At 60.7% G+C, this 15075-nt stretch overlaps 5 protein-coding genes across 5 annotated transcripts; 2 read left to right on the top strand and 3 right to left on the bottom strand.

Moving 5' to 3' along the window:
• Position 1: 1 nt before the first annotated feature.
• CHLRE_07g324750v5 (uncharacterized protein) lies at positions 2–3344 on the bottom strand. The gene is made up of 4 exons (XM_043064029.1): positions 2805–3344; positions 2305–2473; positions 1616–1987; positions 2–1334 (listed from the first exon to the last, which is right to left on the bottom strand). Exons 1-4 carry the CDS (start codon positions 3044–3046, stop codon positions 969–971), a joined length of 1149 nt encoding a protein of 382 aa, XP_042922597.1. The 5' UTR covers positions 3047–3344; the 3' UTR covers positions 2–968.
• A 48-nt stretch (positions 3345–3392) lies between these two features.
• Positions 3393–5164, bottom strand: CHLRE_07g324700v5 (uncharacterized protein). Its single transcript, XM_001700834.2, has 3 exons — positions 5089–5164; positions 4680–4762; positions 3393–4334 (listed from the first exon to the last, which is right to left on the bottom strand). The coding sequence occupies exons 1-3, from the start codon at positions 5116–5118 to the stop codon at positions 4136–4138; spliced, it is 312 nt and encodes a 103-aa protein (XP_001700886.1). The 5' UTR covers positions 5119–5164; the 3' UTR covers positions 3393–4135.
• A 100-nt stretch (positions 5165–5264) lies between these two features.
• CHLRE_07g324650v5 (uncharacterized protein) lies at positions 5265–7560 on the top strand. Its single transcript, XM_043064028.1, has 4 exons — positions 5265–5487; positions 5617–5667; positions 6054–6134; positions 6320–7560. The coding sequence occupies exons 1-4, from the start codon at positions 5437–5439 to the stop codon at positions 6338–6340; spliced, it is 204 nt and encodes a 67-aa protein (XP_042922596.1). The 5' UTR covers positions 5265–5436; the 3' UTR covers positions 6341–7560.
• A 4-nt stretch (positions 7561–7564) lies between these two features.
• Positions 7565–9664, bottom strand: CHLRE_07g324600v5 (uncharacterized protein). Its single transcript, XM_001700833.2, has 4 exons — positions 9412–9664; positions 9148–9321; positions 8498–8557; positions 7565–8145 (listed from the first exon to the last, which is right to left on the bottom strand). Exons 1-4 carry the CDS (start codon positions 9562–9564, stop codon positions 8101–8103), a joined length of 432 nt encoding a protein of 143 aa, XP_001700885.1. The 5' UTR covers positions 9565–9664; the 3' UTR covers positions 7565–8100.
• A 100-nt stretch (positions 9665–9764) lies between these two features.
• CHLRE_07g324550v5 (uncharacterized protein) lies at positions 9765–15070 on the top strand. The gene is made up of 11 exons (XM_043064027.1): positions 9765–10090; positions 10543–10596; positions 10907–10990; positions 11371–11431; positions 11630–11744; positions 11930–12068; positions 12278–12325; positions 12482–12597; positions 12736–12850; positions 13153–13266; positions 13575–15070. The coding sequence occupies exons 1-11, from the start codon at positions 9821–9823 to the stop codon at positions 13722–13724; spliced, it is 1266 nt and encodes a 421-aa protein (XP_042922595.1). The 5' UTR covers positions 9765–9820; the 3' UTR covers positions 13725–15070.
• The last annotated feature ends 5 nt before the right edge of the window (positions 15071–15075 follow it).

Genomic DNA, 15075 nt, shown 5'->3' with positions numbered 1-15075 from the left:
TCCAAAACGCTGTTTACACTACCGGCAAGGAGGCAACCGAGTAACAGCAGTGCCCACGGGCCACAGCAGTCGTGCACCTGTACATCCTAAAACGGCAATGACGCTTTGACTCGGACGAGGGCCTGATGGCCCGATGCTCCAATCCAGTGCGTGGGCGAAAGCCACCGAGTACTGGCATCGACAATATACGCCCCTTGTCAAACCACTGAAGATAAAATCTACGTCACCAGGCGTGCGACCAACCCCGAGAGACAGGCATTCCTCACCAGCAGCGCAGTGCTTGACCTTGACCGGCACCGCCCAGCACCTTATTGGCTCCTCCCGTTGGCTTGTTCATCTACCACTACAGTATTGAACTACGCCGCCAGCACGTGCACTGATGGAACCTGCCAACAGTGCCAAACCGACGCAGCAATCAAGTCACGATGCGAAGCATACTACTGAAAGACATGAGGTCCCCGTCTGGGTTATCAAAAACAAATGCATGCTTGACGTGCAAGTACAGTACTTGGCACGTAAGTCGCTCCCGGCAGCACATGCATATGGTCGCACATGCCTCCCTGCAAGCCTGCTGCACACACCGCCCAAAGCAAACCACCGGTCAATGCAATGAATCAAAGCACCCCGAGACCAACGCCTGTTGGGTTTGGCCTTCACCCGCACTCATAACTTACTTCTTCTCAAACTCTTCATGTGAGTTCTCTATGGATGAGAACGGACCGGCCGCGCCGCCAAAAAGTAAACCGCCACTACGTCCCCACAAGCCGCTCACTGCACGTGCGCACTGCCAATCAGCTATACATTGGTACATGCACAGCTCTGCCATTTGCCTCGCTACACCCTTTCACCGTGCTCCACTTGCTGCACGCATCAGCACACCCCAACATCTGCGCTACTGGCAGAGTCGCATCAGCCCTCCAGACGCAACCTATGCTGCTCCAAGCCCCCCCCCGGTCCTGCCGTGTAGCCTAGCCCTGCCTCCTCAGCAGCAGCGGCACCAGCACGGCATCCACCGCGCGCGCCGCTGCCCGACGCAGCACCCACCACACCAGCGGCACGTTGTGCCAGCGATCCAGATGGTGCAGGATGCGCCAGTGTGTCACGCCGCCGCCATAGGGGGGCATGCCCGAGGCCGTCGCCAGCGGGTCCACGCCGCTGCCTCCGGCTCCACCAGAGGAAGCGGAGAGGGCAGAGGACGGCTGTGACAGGGATTCACCCAGGGCCGCAGCGGCGCTTGCCAGGCGGCTGGCTGTGGTGTCAGCGCCGCCCGCACCGTCGTGCGCCAGCGGTGCGTCCGACGCGACCAACAGCACACTCGTGACGTACAGCGGAATCTGCACGAGCAGGGTGGCGCTGAGTCAGCCGTGCGATACAAACAACTGCATGAGCAGGCCACTCCAAAGGTTGGCAAAGAGCAGGTCCCCAGTGCTGTACCGCCTTTGGCCCCGGTATCCCTTGTGCCGTGCCTCGCCTCGCCTCGTCATACGATACTCGTGCTCGATGCGCCCTCAAATGCGGGCCTGTATCGCACGCACACACACACACACACACACACACACACACACACACACACACACACACACACACACACACACACACACACACACACACACACCTGCACGCTGACCTCCTCGCCGCCGCCCAGCAGCCACGACACCAGCGGCGGCAGCGCCACCACAAAGCACTGCACGTTCTCCACCGTCACGCGTGTCAGGTGCAGGGGCACCTCCGCCGCCACCGCTCCCACTCCCGCTGCCCCTGCCACTCCCCCTGCCGCTGCCCCTGCCGCTGATTGCGCCTGCGCGCTCTGCCGCGCTGCCGCACTGCTGGTCATTGTGGGCGAGCCGGCACTATACGCGGGTCGCGGCGGCGACGGCTTCGCCCCGCTGTCACTGACGGCGCTGCGGCTGGGTGAGGGCGGCGGCGGCGGGCGCATGGCGACGGCGGGCTGCGCCAGCGGTGCCACTGACAGGGAGTAGGCGCCCACCTGCGTGCCAGCATGGAGAGTAGTGTGGAGGTGGCTGACCTATCCCAAACTGCGCGCCCGGCAACCATCAGGCAAATGGCGTCAGCCTGCCTGGCAGCACTGCCGGCTCCCCACCAGTCCACCCACATGGCAGCAACCCTCACCTGCCGCACGAAACTTAAGCCTCCCGTTTTGGTACCGCCGCCGCTTCGCCTGGGCCCGACCCCGCACCTTAAACGCCCAAACCAGTTCATGACAATCATCCGTGCCTCCTGACCCTTATCTCAACAATCGCAGCCCCCTCTCCCCCCCGCAGCCCCTCCCTCCCAGGCTCCCACCTGCACTGCCCGCACCGCCGCCCCCAGCAGTGCGAATTGCCGGTAAAGCGCCTCCTGCCCAGCCGCCGACACCAGCGCATCCTCAAACACCGCCCCGGGTGCATAGCACTCGCCCACCAGCGCCTGCAAAGAGCTGGGGCTTCGACACTGCTCGTACAGGCTGCGCCACCTGCGAAGAGGCACGTGAAGTGTGAGAATGGAGAGGAGTGGGGTGGGAATGGCGGGTTGCGTGGGAAGCGTAGGTAGTTGCGGTGGAGCGCATATGCTTTGCAGCCGGAGGGGTTACGCGTGGCGTTGGTGCAACGGTTGGTTTTGGCGTGGGAGACCCGGAAGTTGAAACGGCGGGCGTTAGCGGGCGCTTAGAGCCAGCTTCTCCTGATCATCCGCCTCCATACATGATGACAACGCAGTCCCTGCACGTCCCGTCCCTCGCTGTTGTAGAGACCCAGCGTAGCACCCCGTAACGCGCCTTCCCCGACCCAGTACATGCAGACTCTCACCCGAGCAAGACGGCCTGAAGGGCGGGGCTCAACTGGTGGGGTAGCCGAGGTGGTGGCCCCACGTCTGGCCTGCCCTCTAGCGCCGCGGCACGCAGCACGCCCTCCGGTGGCATCTGGATGCCCTGCAGGGGGTGGCTCGCGGAAGCTGCTGCCAGCCGGGGGTAGCGAGGTCTCGCCCGCGGCGCAACGCCTGCTCCGCCCTGACTCCGCCCTGATGTCGAGGGAGGGGTTTGCGAGGCCATCGGGCTTCGCAAGTCAATGTTCTGCAGTAGTTCTTCAACGCTAAGGAGGGCCGGTGGCGTTCGCGCCGGGGAAAGGCCTGGCGAAGTTCCAGTAGCTGGAGTTTGCCCGATCGGCGTCGGGCTCTCGGCCATTCTTGAGACCTGCAAGTAATAAGCTATGGTCCCTGAACGCCCGGTGGAGGCACTCAGCGAAACAAAACATTCTGAAGCATTTCGACTGTTAACGCTTGAAGCGTTGTGACGTAAGGGCTATGACCGTTTGTATATCTGCTAATTTCAATGCCGTGTTTACGTTCCCGTGGTCTGGAGGGGCTTACAGTGCGGGCGAGGCTGCACTCCGTGCACCCCCGCGTCAACCCGCCAAACTCCCGGCCGCTCGAGCGCATCCAACCTTTGGCCGTGAGGCCGCATCCTAGTACAACTACACGTCGCATTACAGCAACCCTTTAGTACGTACAATTTTTTGACGCAACAGAGGCGGCCCTTTCTACGCAAATTCTCACACGTCCACCTGCCCTCTTCCGTCCCGCTCCTCTTCTTGCACGCCTCATAGCACTGCTGCGACAGCTGAGGAGACATTTGGGATGGAAGTGCCTCCTGCATGAGGTGAAAGCGCGGGAATCAGGTGGCGTGGCACCCACAGGTTAGCGAGGCATGCGACGTGCGGTCAGTATCCGGACAGGCACCAGCGCTAAGGCCCCGGGCAGCCGCCCACACTGCACTGCCCGTTGACGTGAAGCCTAGTGATTTGCAAGTTGACGCCAGATGCCTCTCACCACCTAGAGCTTAGCTTATGCCCTAGAGCTGCACAGCACTTGAGCACGTGCCGAGCTTGGGATAGCTCGCACACCACACATCCCGACACATCGAACCTGTCCCCAAACTGGGATTGATTCTAGCGCATTGAAGCGCCCAGACAGGAATACGGTACAAAATGTCACCTCCCATACATCGCACCCCCTCCGTCACCCACCGTGCTGCTGCTGCAGGCGCCCCTCACATCTGTCCGGCCTGTCTCTGCAACCGCTACCCGCATGCGCCTTGCCCACGCCGCCACGCGCGCCCACCTGCACCCACCTTGCGGGCCGCCTAGCTGCTGGGCTGGTCCGTCACGTCCGCTCCCGCGGCCCGCACGGGCACCTGCTGCTGTGCCTGCTCGCTGGTCTGCTGGCTCACGGGGGCGGCGGTCTTGTCATGCTCCATCTGCTTCTTCATCAACTCGGCCGCGCGGCGGGCATCGCGGCTGATGCCCTTGGAGATCTCCTCATCGCTCATGCGGGTCTCAAACCTGTAGCGCGGGTGCAAGTACGATACGGTATAAGAGCTGGCTAAGTACAGGCACATGCAAAGGTACGTGCCGGGAGGTGAGAAGAGAGATAGAGCTGCAGATGCGTCAGGCCGATAGGTCAAGCCGTCACGGTAAGGCACGTACGAGTGGGGCATGCTTGCGCCAAGGGCCGGAGATCCTATCGACAACTAGGTCCCTAACCCAAGCACGCCCGCACGTTCTGAAGGTTCACTGCTGCCCACTCACTGCAAGCGGAGCCCCACATGCAGCTCATCACATACCGTACTCGCACTACCCCCGCCAACCCTGCAGGCGCAGTCCCACAGCGGCCGCCGCACTGCGCACCTGTGAGTGCCGGCTCCCTCGTACTCCTGAGGCTGGCGGCCCTCATTCAGGTGGTCGGGCACGTCATCGCCCTCAGTGCCCACCTGCGGGGGGCAAGCAAGCCCAAAGCGCAAGCGGGACACAGCCAGCAGCACGTAGGGTCAGATGGCTCGTCATGACGAGGCTGGGCCGGGTAGTGCAGACGCGGGCCGGGTAGTGCAGGCGCGGGCCGGGTAGTGCAGACGCGGGCCGGCAGGGTTTCCTGGCGCGTGTGCGCTGCCAGGTCAGCGCAGGTCAGCGGGCGCGGGCAGCGCAAGTCGGCCTGACCCGCGTATGCCTGCTAGCGTGTGTCGCAGCACCCAGTACAGGTTCTCGCAAGCCGTTCCCATGCCCCTGAGAGACTCAACCACAGCCATGCGTGCACACCAACCTGCGTGTCGCGAATCACCTCGCCCGACATGATGCAGAGAGTTGGTTCTGATTGCGGTTTTGAGCTACACGTAAGCTTTGTGTTGCGTGCTGTTGCGGTTCGAAAACAAGTTCGGCTCCAGCGCCCTGCTGCTCGGTTACCCCTGACCAAGTACCCCTGGGTCGCCGCGGTGCCATTGGGCCATTGCCGCGCTGCTCAATCGGGCGCTTGACTGCCCACGACGCCCGCTCGCCCCGTCAAACTGACTTACATTCTTCAACCTGACATTTGCAGCACACTCAAACAAGCTGCTCGTAAGCCAGCCCACACGCGCCCGCAAAGCAGCAGCAGCCGACACCGCCAGTCAAAATGGTGAACCAGGATCCCGAGAACATGCAGGAGCTGAACAAGATTGCACAGGTGGGGGAGCGATGGGAGCGATATCCGTGCCTGGCCGGAGTGCGACTGACGCCGCGGCGGCGTGACGTCACAGCCTTCACCCGACCCTCCTGGCCACCGCTTTTCCCGCACACCATCTGCCTGATACAGGACAAGTTTGGCAAGAGCTTCGAGGAGTGCGACGCGCACGAGCGCATCCAGGTGGGCAAGAGCGCGCAGATTGAGACCCCTACGCCGTGTGGGGGACCGAATTGGGTGGAGAGACTCGACCACAGCCATGCGTGCGCAGAGGCAGCGTGGGCTGGCGGAGCCGGCCTGGAGAGCAGGGTCGGGGACTGGATGACTGGTAGGAATGCGGACTGTAGGCAACCAATGGCATCAGGGTTGTGCCATATGCAACCCGAAAGGGTGTACGAGGCGCAATGCAACGGCTTGGGATTGGGGCAAGTGCCCACAGCCAACCCTGCATAAGACCGGGCGGTCAGTGCCAGGCATGCGGCGAGCTCAGTCGCACAGCGCCGCGGCTGTGTCAATGTCACGTGTGCTCCTGAATTCCAAGTTGCCTACGTGCACTGACTTGTTCGCAGGTGGGCGGGGTGAAGGGCGGCCATGCGCGCGGTGGCCACTCCGCCGACCCCGACCGCGCCCCGCCGCCGCCGGAGGTCAAGGTAGGTGAGGCTAGGGACTCGGCTTCTCATCTTCCATGCTCGTAGCTCTTACGACGTACCATACGCCCTGCAGTGGCGGCAGTCTTCATGTCTTGGCCCTGAAGAATAGCCGACTCGGCTCATTTGCACGTTCTATGCCACGGTCCCTGCTAACCTTCCGCACCTGCTGATGCCGACCCGCGCAGTTCGGTGAGAACAACGAGTAAGCGGACTGGAGGCAACCGCATAGCCCGATGCCACTGCGTGTGGTGCGCAAGGATGCTCTCTGACTGCGGGCGACCAGGCTGACGACGCACCTTGAAGGCGCCGCCATGGCATGAGGCAATGAGTATGGACCGTGGTGAAGCTGGTGGTGAAGGGCCGGCATTATTGTTGTGCGGACGCGTGTTCACATTGACGGCTTGGCAAGTCGACTTCCCCCTGGACTCCCAAGACAACATGGCGTTGACTACGGCATTGCTTGACGTTGAAAGATTGGCGCGGCCGCGTGGGGTCCCCGCACTGAGGGGTTTTAGCTTGGGAATGCGTGTGTGCGTGTGTGGCTGCTAGGTGGCGTGGAGCTACGATATTGTTTCCGGTACGCGCTGGGACAGCGTTGGACGCCGTAATAAAGGCAAGTTGGCACCGTTGCTCGCGTTCATGTATGCCCAACATGGCGTAGCGCACACTCCTCCAGGCTACAGCCGTCGACAGGGCTCATGAGCCTTTGGCCAGTCCTACCAGGGTGGGGTAGAATGCTCAGAATCTTACCCCATACTCAAAATCATAGATCGTTAGGAGAGCATAATTTACGCACTTGTAGTTATGTCAGGAGCGGTCTGGTGAGGAAGTTCTGGCCCGCCGAAGTTAGGGTGTTGGTCGTCGTCCCTGGGGGTCCCTGGCGGATTTCGGGAAGCGCCCCACAAGCAGAACTAGGGGCCAAACGCAGCAGTACTTGGCTCAAATATGCACGCTCTGCCTTAATAAGCACAAACATAGCGTGGGAGGGCCAAGTTACTCGTCCTGGCGTGGACATGTTGGCAAATGTCCCCACGTTCGACACATGCGCACTGCCACGGCTGGGCTCTCAAGGCTGGTGTGCATGCATTTCATGTCTAACAAGGCTGTCGATGCTCACTGTCCATTCGTCACGCGGCAGGGAGTTGAGCGCGGGGTGGGCTGGGTCGAGGAATTTTCGCAGAGACCGAAGCCTTCGATGCAATCTCAGACTAGGGCTGCCGATGGCACAGCGTGATAGCGCTCGTTAAGAGGAGTCGAATGGCGCCACTTTGGAAATAATTGGAGGGGGTTAAACCCGTAAAACAACGAGGTTTTGTCTGTGGGGGGATCAGTCGTCCCCTCAAGGGGGGTCCCGGGGGATTTCGGGCATGGGGTCTGGCACTTTGTTTCCTACCCCCCCCCCTCCAAGGAAACGCATGGACACGGTACTCGACATGGTAGTATTACATCCGACGTAACGCCTTAATTAAGGTGGTTTTCCCTCGCAAGAAGGGGAAAAGTGGGCTGAGCCCACGCCACGTCTCCAGTCTGAGGCCGCAAGCGTCTGAGTCATCTCCCGGACATTGCCGGGGTCGGTTCGTACAGGCACGGCCCGCCATGCGTCCAGCCACGTCCCGCTGCCAAGCACAAACACAGCCAATCAACCAAACAGAGGAAATCCCCTAGCCACAATGCGCCTCACTGCTGCGGCGTACCACATACTGTGCTGTGTTATCTTGCCAGCAAATACCTTGTAATCACCCACATTTCTCAGTATCAACTCGAATCCGTTGCACACGCGTATGGAGAGACACCCTTCGCTGCTGGAACGTGCCAGTTGCACGTGCTATCCTTTACCTCCGCATGCCACATTTGCCCCCATCCCCAACCCCGTCACGCGATCCTATCCCTTTCATACTCCCCTGCCTCCTTGCGTGCCGCCTGCTCCTCCGTGTGCGTCTCTCACATCCTTCAACGCCTGCTCTGCTCACGTGTCAATCTTGTCCAGCTCTGCAAGCCGTTCAAGGATCACCTGTAGAAATAAGCAGCAATCGCAGAAGGAAGGCAGCACGGACAGGGTGTGCTGGAATGATATCCGCGGCTGCACGTTTGGCAAGTCTCCGTCCGGTAAGCAACAAGTACACAATTTGCCCACGCCCCACGAATACAGGCTCATGCAATTGCCCAAGTACATGTTTTGTGTGTGGCTTATTCCGCGCGTGCGGATCTGCAGTTGCAACCAGCTACCCCAGAGTAGTGTCCCTCTACCAGTCCATTATTATGTTCCCATAGTTGCTTGCTAGATGCGCCCTTTCGGGGGGCGTGCCCCTCCCGCACACGCAATGGACCTGCCCCCCTGCCTTGCGCTTTGACTCCTGGCCCACCTTCTTGGCCGTCTCCTGGATTTCCCCGCCGCAGATGAACTCGTCCAGGATGAGGTAAACCTGCGAGGCAGAGGTGTGCGCGGTCACTAAAAGGGCGGAAGGCTGTAGCGTATCCCAATGCTCTAGTTAGCCGATCACACTGCGTCATCAGCACCGGTGTGGCTGAATGCGCACACCATCTGCTCAGTGCTGATACCGCCAGGCGCAATGGCCATGGCTTTCCGGTGGATGGCTGCACTAATAGGCCAACAAGTGGCTCCTGATGACGCGCGCACCAGCAATACACGCGTGCGTTCTATACCGCAGTTGCATGGTCGGGGCGGCATTAGTTGTACCCAACGGCGCCCACGGGGACCACACACAGCTAACAACAACACACCGCCCCGTGCGACGAGTACGATGGAAGTGCCGTCCCCACTCCCCAGCATTATCCTCCAATCCTTCCAATCCTGCCATTCGCATACATTGCTATGTATTCAACCCATGGGCACTTGCCCGGCATGCCCCATGCGCGGCTGCAGCGCACTGTTCTCTGCAGCGCAGCGGCACACGCGCATGTGGTCGCCATGCCCCGCGCCCACAACACTGACACGCACTGCCACGCCCTGCCTTCCTGCGCCGCCCCCCCGCTCTGCCCCGCGCGCCCCCACCTTGTGGAAGTTGAACACCAGGTCCAGCTCGCACACGTTGCTGAAGTAGTGGTCCAGGATCTCCACGAACAGGTGGATCGCCTCAAGGCAGGTCAGCTCATTGTCCGACTGGTCAATGCACATGGAGAAAAACAGGCCCGCGTATCGCCGATACACGACCTTGTAGTTGCGGAACTGCGTTGAGAGCAGTGAGGGCGGTTAGCTCGAGGAGCTGCGGAGACATGATTCGGAGAGCCCTGGCCGGGGCTCTCTTGCTTGACCTGCCTCCAGAAAGTTTGTGTGCTTGGGGTCACGGTTCACCACAAGCCGGTGAATCTCATACTCCAGCTTCCGTCGCTCCTTCTCCTCGATTGGCACATAGTATTTTGAAAGCCGTGTCCGCCCTGCCCTATTCTGTAGAAGAATGAAGCGAATCATGCCTACTAGGTTTAGGTCAAGAGAGTTTTGCCTCGGCTCGCTACTCGCAGCTGCAGGGCCGTGTTTCCTTCAGCGAGTTCAGGCGTCCTGTCCAGAAAGTCTTCCAAAGAGTTGTTACAGTGACAAGAAACTCAGCGCAATACATCTACACACAAACAAACGTTGACTTGCATGGGCGCATTCCATGCCTCGACACTCTAAAGGCCGGGGTGCTGAATTGGTGTCCCCACCATTCCTTTGGGTTTTATATTACGCCATGATGCTATTATCATCCACCCAGAGCCACTGTCTCACGGCCAGCAAGGCCAATCAGAGGAATGTTGTGGCAAAACCAGGCATTATCGCTCGCGGCCGCGGTCTCGTGCAACACCGGGCCTACCGCGTAGCTGCTTTAAATGTCGGCCCCGGTGGCGGGAGCCCTGTGAGCACGGTTGAGGATACCGGGAGGGTCGAGCTGACCCCGCAGGAGGCCGCGAAGGTCGCGACTACCAGGTGCATCTGTTACTCAACGACTCAATACGTTAAGGTGCGGGCAAACAGGCGGGAGCGCGCTGAACCGTATCAAAACACACTTGCGCATGGATGCGGGTGTGGGACTGGTGGGCGGGCGGAACGTAACGTTCGCGGCCAACTCCCACTCAGCTGAGGTTGCGTCGGCCCATAAATGGCAGGCAACAGGGATCAATTGTTTGGCGTGCCAGGGGGCCCACCGTAGCAGCTCGGGAGCTGCCTACACGCCTGTGGCACCCAACCGCCGCACGGCCACAGACATCAACTGCACTCGTCGACCCCCAGGCGTTTGGAGCAGCTTCGCCCCCCCCCTTGCGCGTACCCGATTCTTGTGTGCCGCGCTTGAAGCTACACATAAGTCGCCAATCAATGGCCTAAAACATCTTAATTGTGTCAGCTCCGTGAGCTGCCTGCTCCCAGTACACCGCTTTCTTACGATGCAGCGTGCCTCCATTTCCCCACACACAGGACTTCCTGGCAGGGCCTATGCAGAAAGTTTTCACCGACACCTACTTTGTGGAGGTGGGATTTTTGTGTGGTTGTTGTGCATGGCTACCTACGCTATAGATCCCGATGTCAGAGGAAGACGGGCACACGGACCATTCATGATGATGGACGCACGTGACGGCACCGCCTGCGCAAGGCCGTTCGACTTCAGCACCCACAGCCACTGGCCAGCACCCCTGCAGTGCCCCGACCACTCCCGGCTCCTCCCCTCCGGTCACGCGGCTGCAAATCTCGCTCGCGCCGTCCTGGTTGCTAATTAGCTCCGTACTCTCTTGCCTTTCCTTCGCCCTCAACCGTCCCTCACACGTCCCCCTCACACATGCAGCCTCCGCTGGACAAGGACACAGCCCAGCTGGCTCGGGGCTATGACGTGGCAGTGCTGTTCGTGAATGACCGCGCTGATGCGTCGGTGAGAGGACAGCATACACGTGGGGAAGCCTTTAAGCATGGGGAAGACGTGGAGGCCTCTGGACTGTAGGAGTACCTGCAGTGCAGGCTTGGGGGTCGTATTACTGTTGTTACGTGAAGGGCGGCCGCGTGGGCAGCAGCTGGTAGTATGTCGGGCAGCTGCTACTGCGGCTGGCTGGCTGGGTGGCTGCGCACCTACAGCCGACGGCTGGTGGAAGCCACTCGTGGATGCTGATGGAAGCCACTCGTCATGGGGTGCAGCAGGGAAGGCGCCGCGGTTGTGGGCAAAGGAGTCGTCTGCGTGGGAGAGCGCGTTGGCGCTGCATGAGTAGCTGACGAGTGACGGGCTGACCCTGGTGTGCATGGGCCTCCTGGTCGCAGGTGATCAAGGAGTTAGCCAAGGCGGGTGTGAAGCTGATTGCCCTGCGTTGCGCCGGCTTTGGTAAGCGCCCTCCCGCATGCCGTACACGACGTAGGCACGCGGTGACGCGGAGCAGCAAAGAAGTCGTGCGCAGCTTGCACGCTTGGGTGGTGCTTACGGGCCGTGTAGCAGCATACAAGTTCGTCCCCCACGACGCCGCTGCACCGGCACCCTATCCTGACCGTCGCCATGTTTTTCACCGTGCCGCCTGCCGCACAGACCGCGTTGACCTCCACGCCTGCGCGGAGCACGGCGTCCGGGTGGTGCGTGTGCCCACCTACTCGCCCGAATCGGTGGCGGAGCACGCAGTGGCGCTCATCTTCGCGCTCAACAGGTGTGCATGCTGGGGCCGCGGCATTGTGCGATGCGGGTTTGGGGGATGTATGGAGGGTTGGACGTCGAGAGAAGGAAGCAGCTGCCTGTGTGTCGGGGGCACGGGGTGCGCCTGGGCAAGACCAGCCGGCCCTGACATGCTGCTTAGCTGCTACCGTCTTAACCCGCTGCACCTCTTGCCTCCAGGCACCTTACGGATGCATACATCCGCGTGCGCATGGGCAACTACTCGCTGAGCGGGTTAGTGGGCGTGGAGATGCGGCACAAGGTGGTGGGCGTGGTGGGCACTGGGGCCATCGGCCAGCAGGCGGCGCGCATCCTCAAGGTGCGCACCCGTGGTGTCGTGGGGGCGGGGCGGTCCAAGGGGAAGGGCGACAGCTGCGGCTACTGCAGCAGAGTTGCAATCACCGCGCAGCGCTTTGCACGCAGCGCTGGTCTCGGAGGCTAGCAGCCTTACACTGCTGTACTGCATGTGCATCCGAACACGTGTAAGTGTCATCAAACCTGGGCATCACCGTTTGCTTCAATACGCAGGGCATTGGGTGCAAGGTGTTTGCCTATGACATCAAACCCAACCCCGCGGTGAGAGTGTGAGACGGAACCCAAGGATCTCCTTGACCTGTCACAGGAGGATATACTAGACTTTGGTACGAGGTGACGAGTACGCGCGGCTCGCACGGCCGCCGCCTACCCTTAACACCCATGCCCGGGTGGGCCCGACACCGACGGACCCAACAGGTTGAGGCTATGGGCATCCCTTACGTAAGCCTGGATGAGCTGCTGGCCATGTCGGACATCGTCACGCTGCACTGCCCGCTGCTGCCCAGCACCCGCCAACTCATCAACAAGGAGAGGTGCGGGCAGGCCAGGCAGCCGTGGGGGGGGTCTCCAATGTGGTAATGCGGTGGTTGAACTAGGATTCGGGTCGGCGGCAGCGTGCCCTAACCAGCCATGCTGTCGCGCGCTGCTGCTACTCCCATTGTTGCTAACAGCATTCAGAAGATGAAGAAGGGCGTGATGCTCATCAACGTCAGCCGCGGCGGCCTCATTGACAGCGCCGCGCTGTTCGATGCGCTGGAGAGCGGCCAGATAGGCGCCCTGGGCCTGGTAGGCATGCGGGGCGTGCGTGCGGGGGTCGGAGCATGGGTGAGAGGTTGGCCCTTGCCCCTTGGGCCCTACATAGCGCTGGCGCCCGAGCCAGATTCCGGCGCACAGACATACACACAGCATACACGGCTAGCTGCTTTATGGGATCAGGGTGCATACAGGTGTGGATGCCGGCCTCTCTGTGACAGGCCCAATCCCATCCACGACGGCTTTGTCAACTCGTGCTCTGCTGGCGCCCTGCCTGCTCGTGGTTTAACCCCTTTGCCCCTCTGCACTCGCCTCTATTCCCTGGATTTACACAGGACGTGTATGAGAATGAGGGCGGGCTGTTCTTTGTGGACCACACAAAGTTCGACCCCTCCGTGCGCATGCAGAAGTGGGACCGCCAATTCCGCACGCTGCTCAGCTACCCTCAGGTGCGTGTATCACACGCCATGTGGCGTGGCGTGGGCTGCGTGGTGCGGGCTGTGACCTGGTGCCGGGCGCTGCATGCTGAGTGCGCAATGTTGTGATGTGGCGACTGCTGGCGGGGGTTGAGCTAGGTAGCCTGGGGAACAGCAGTGCGCAATGTGTGTGCTGTAACCCAGGAGCTGCGGCTGGTCAGGTGGCGCTGTGTGTGCACGCGATTGCCCCTCTTGTGCCCCAACGCAGTCAGCAGGTTCGTCGTGCCGACCATCCCATGTCTGACGTGCTCACGCACTGTTGCGCCCCCGAACTCCCGCAGGTGCTGGTGACGCCGCACACGGCCTTTCTGACGGAGGAGGCGCTGAACAACATCTGCACCACCACCATTCAGAACATCGCCGACTACGTTTTGGATCGGCCGCTGGGCAACGAGGTTAAGGCGCAGCCGGCCCCCGCCGGCAAGACCTAAGTGAAGAGGCGTGGGCCGAAGTCCCAAAGATTCGAACATGAGCGCAGTAATGGCGCTGTTGTGAAGCTGGGTTGGCACGGGAACCCACGAGGCCCCCGCAACTTGAGGCGGGGAGACACCGGCGGAGTGGCCGCTTTGTGGACGTGTGCTTGGTTCGTTGCGTCTCGTGCGCCAGCGGGTGAAGTTTTGTGGTATCACCTTGGCGAATGGCATTGGTGGACCCTGTGTGGCAGAGCCGCCGTACCCCGGCCATGATGATATGGCATCCGGAAGTTCCTCCACTGCATAACATGCATGATCGTTCTTCAATTGCTGCCGCTGACCTGACTTCTGCATGCTGTACGAGGAGACATTGATACGCATTTCATGCGCGAGTCTTTCGGGAGAGGAGGAGAACTTGGATGTCACTGCAGAGGGGGCGAGGGTACCATCGATACCGTATAGGAAACAAAGTGCCAGACCATATTGCCCCCAAGAGGGGACGACCGACCGTCCGGACCCCCACCGGACTAAACGTTGTTGTTTAGGTGCTGAATCCCCTCCATTTGATACCAAAGTGGCGCCAATCTACTCCTCTTGACGATCGCTATCACGCTGTGCCATCGGCGGTCCTGTTGTGAGACTTGGTCACACGAGGGATTCCATCCACGGAAATCCCCTCGACCCAGCTCACCCCCCGTCGAATTCTCTGCCATGTTATGTGTGGAAAACGTGCATCGGCAGTCAACATGAAACTATGCGCAGCAGCGCTTGAGAGCCCCACAGTTCTAGTGTGTAAATGTCGATCGTGGGGACACGTGCTGATATGTCCACGCCAGGACGCGCAGATTGGGCTGATTGGCCCTCCCCCGCTTTGTTTATGCTTATTACGGCAATACGGCGTAACGTGTACAGTTGAGCCTTGTGGTGCTGCGTTTGGGCGTTTGGCCCCTAGCTCTGCTTGTGTGGCGCTTCCCAAAATCCGCAAGGATAGGCTCCCGCAACCTGGCGCCATGGACCATGGTGGACTCCCTGGGACGACGGCAGACCCCCATGGCAGCCCCCCCCACCTTTGGCAGCCCACTGGTCCAGAACTTCCGCACCAGATCACCCCTGACATAACTAAAAGTGTGTACGTTATGCTCCCCTCAAGCTCTACAATGTTGGGCATGGTGTGAGCGTGTGTGAGATTCGGTGCTGTCTACCACCCCCATGGTCAACCACCCGCCTTGCAACGCCTGATGTTCTTACTTCCTGTCCCCTGATTCCCCTGCTTGTATCCTGTTCCCAATGTTTTAACTTGTGCCACCACCCCTGGTCAATGCAATGTCTGCACGCCGACAGGGATGCACGCCGATGGTGTAAAAGCGTT

This window comes from Chlamydomonas reinhardtii, chromosome 7, assembly GCF_000002595.2.
Source record: "Chlamydomonas reinhardtii strain CC-503 cw92 mt+ chromosome 7, whole genome shotgun sequence".
Lineage (NCBI taxonomy): Eukaryota > Viridiplantae > Chlorophyta > Chlorophyceae > Chlamydomonadales > Chlamydomonadaceae > Chlamydomonas > Chlamydomonas reinhardtii.
The sequence above is the reverse complement of the archived record's forward strand: the minus strand, read 5'-3'. Positions and strand labels throughout refer to the sequence as shown.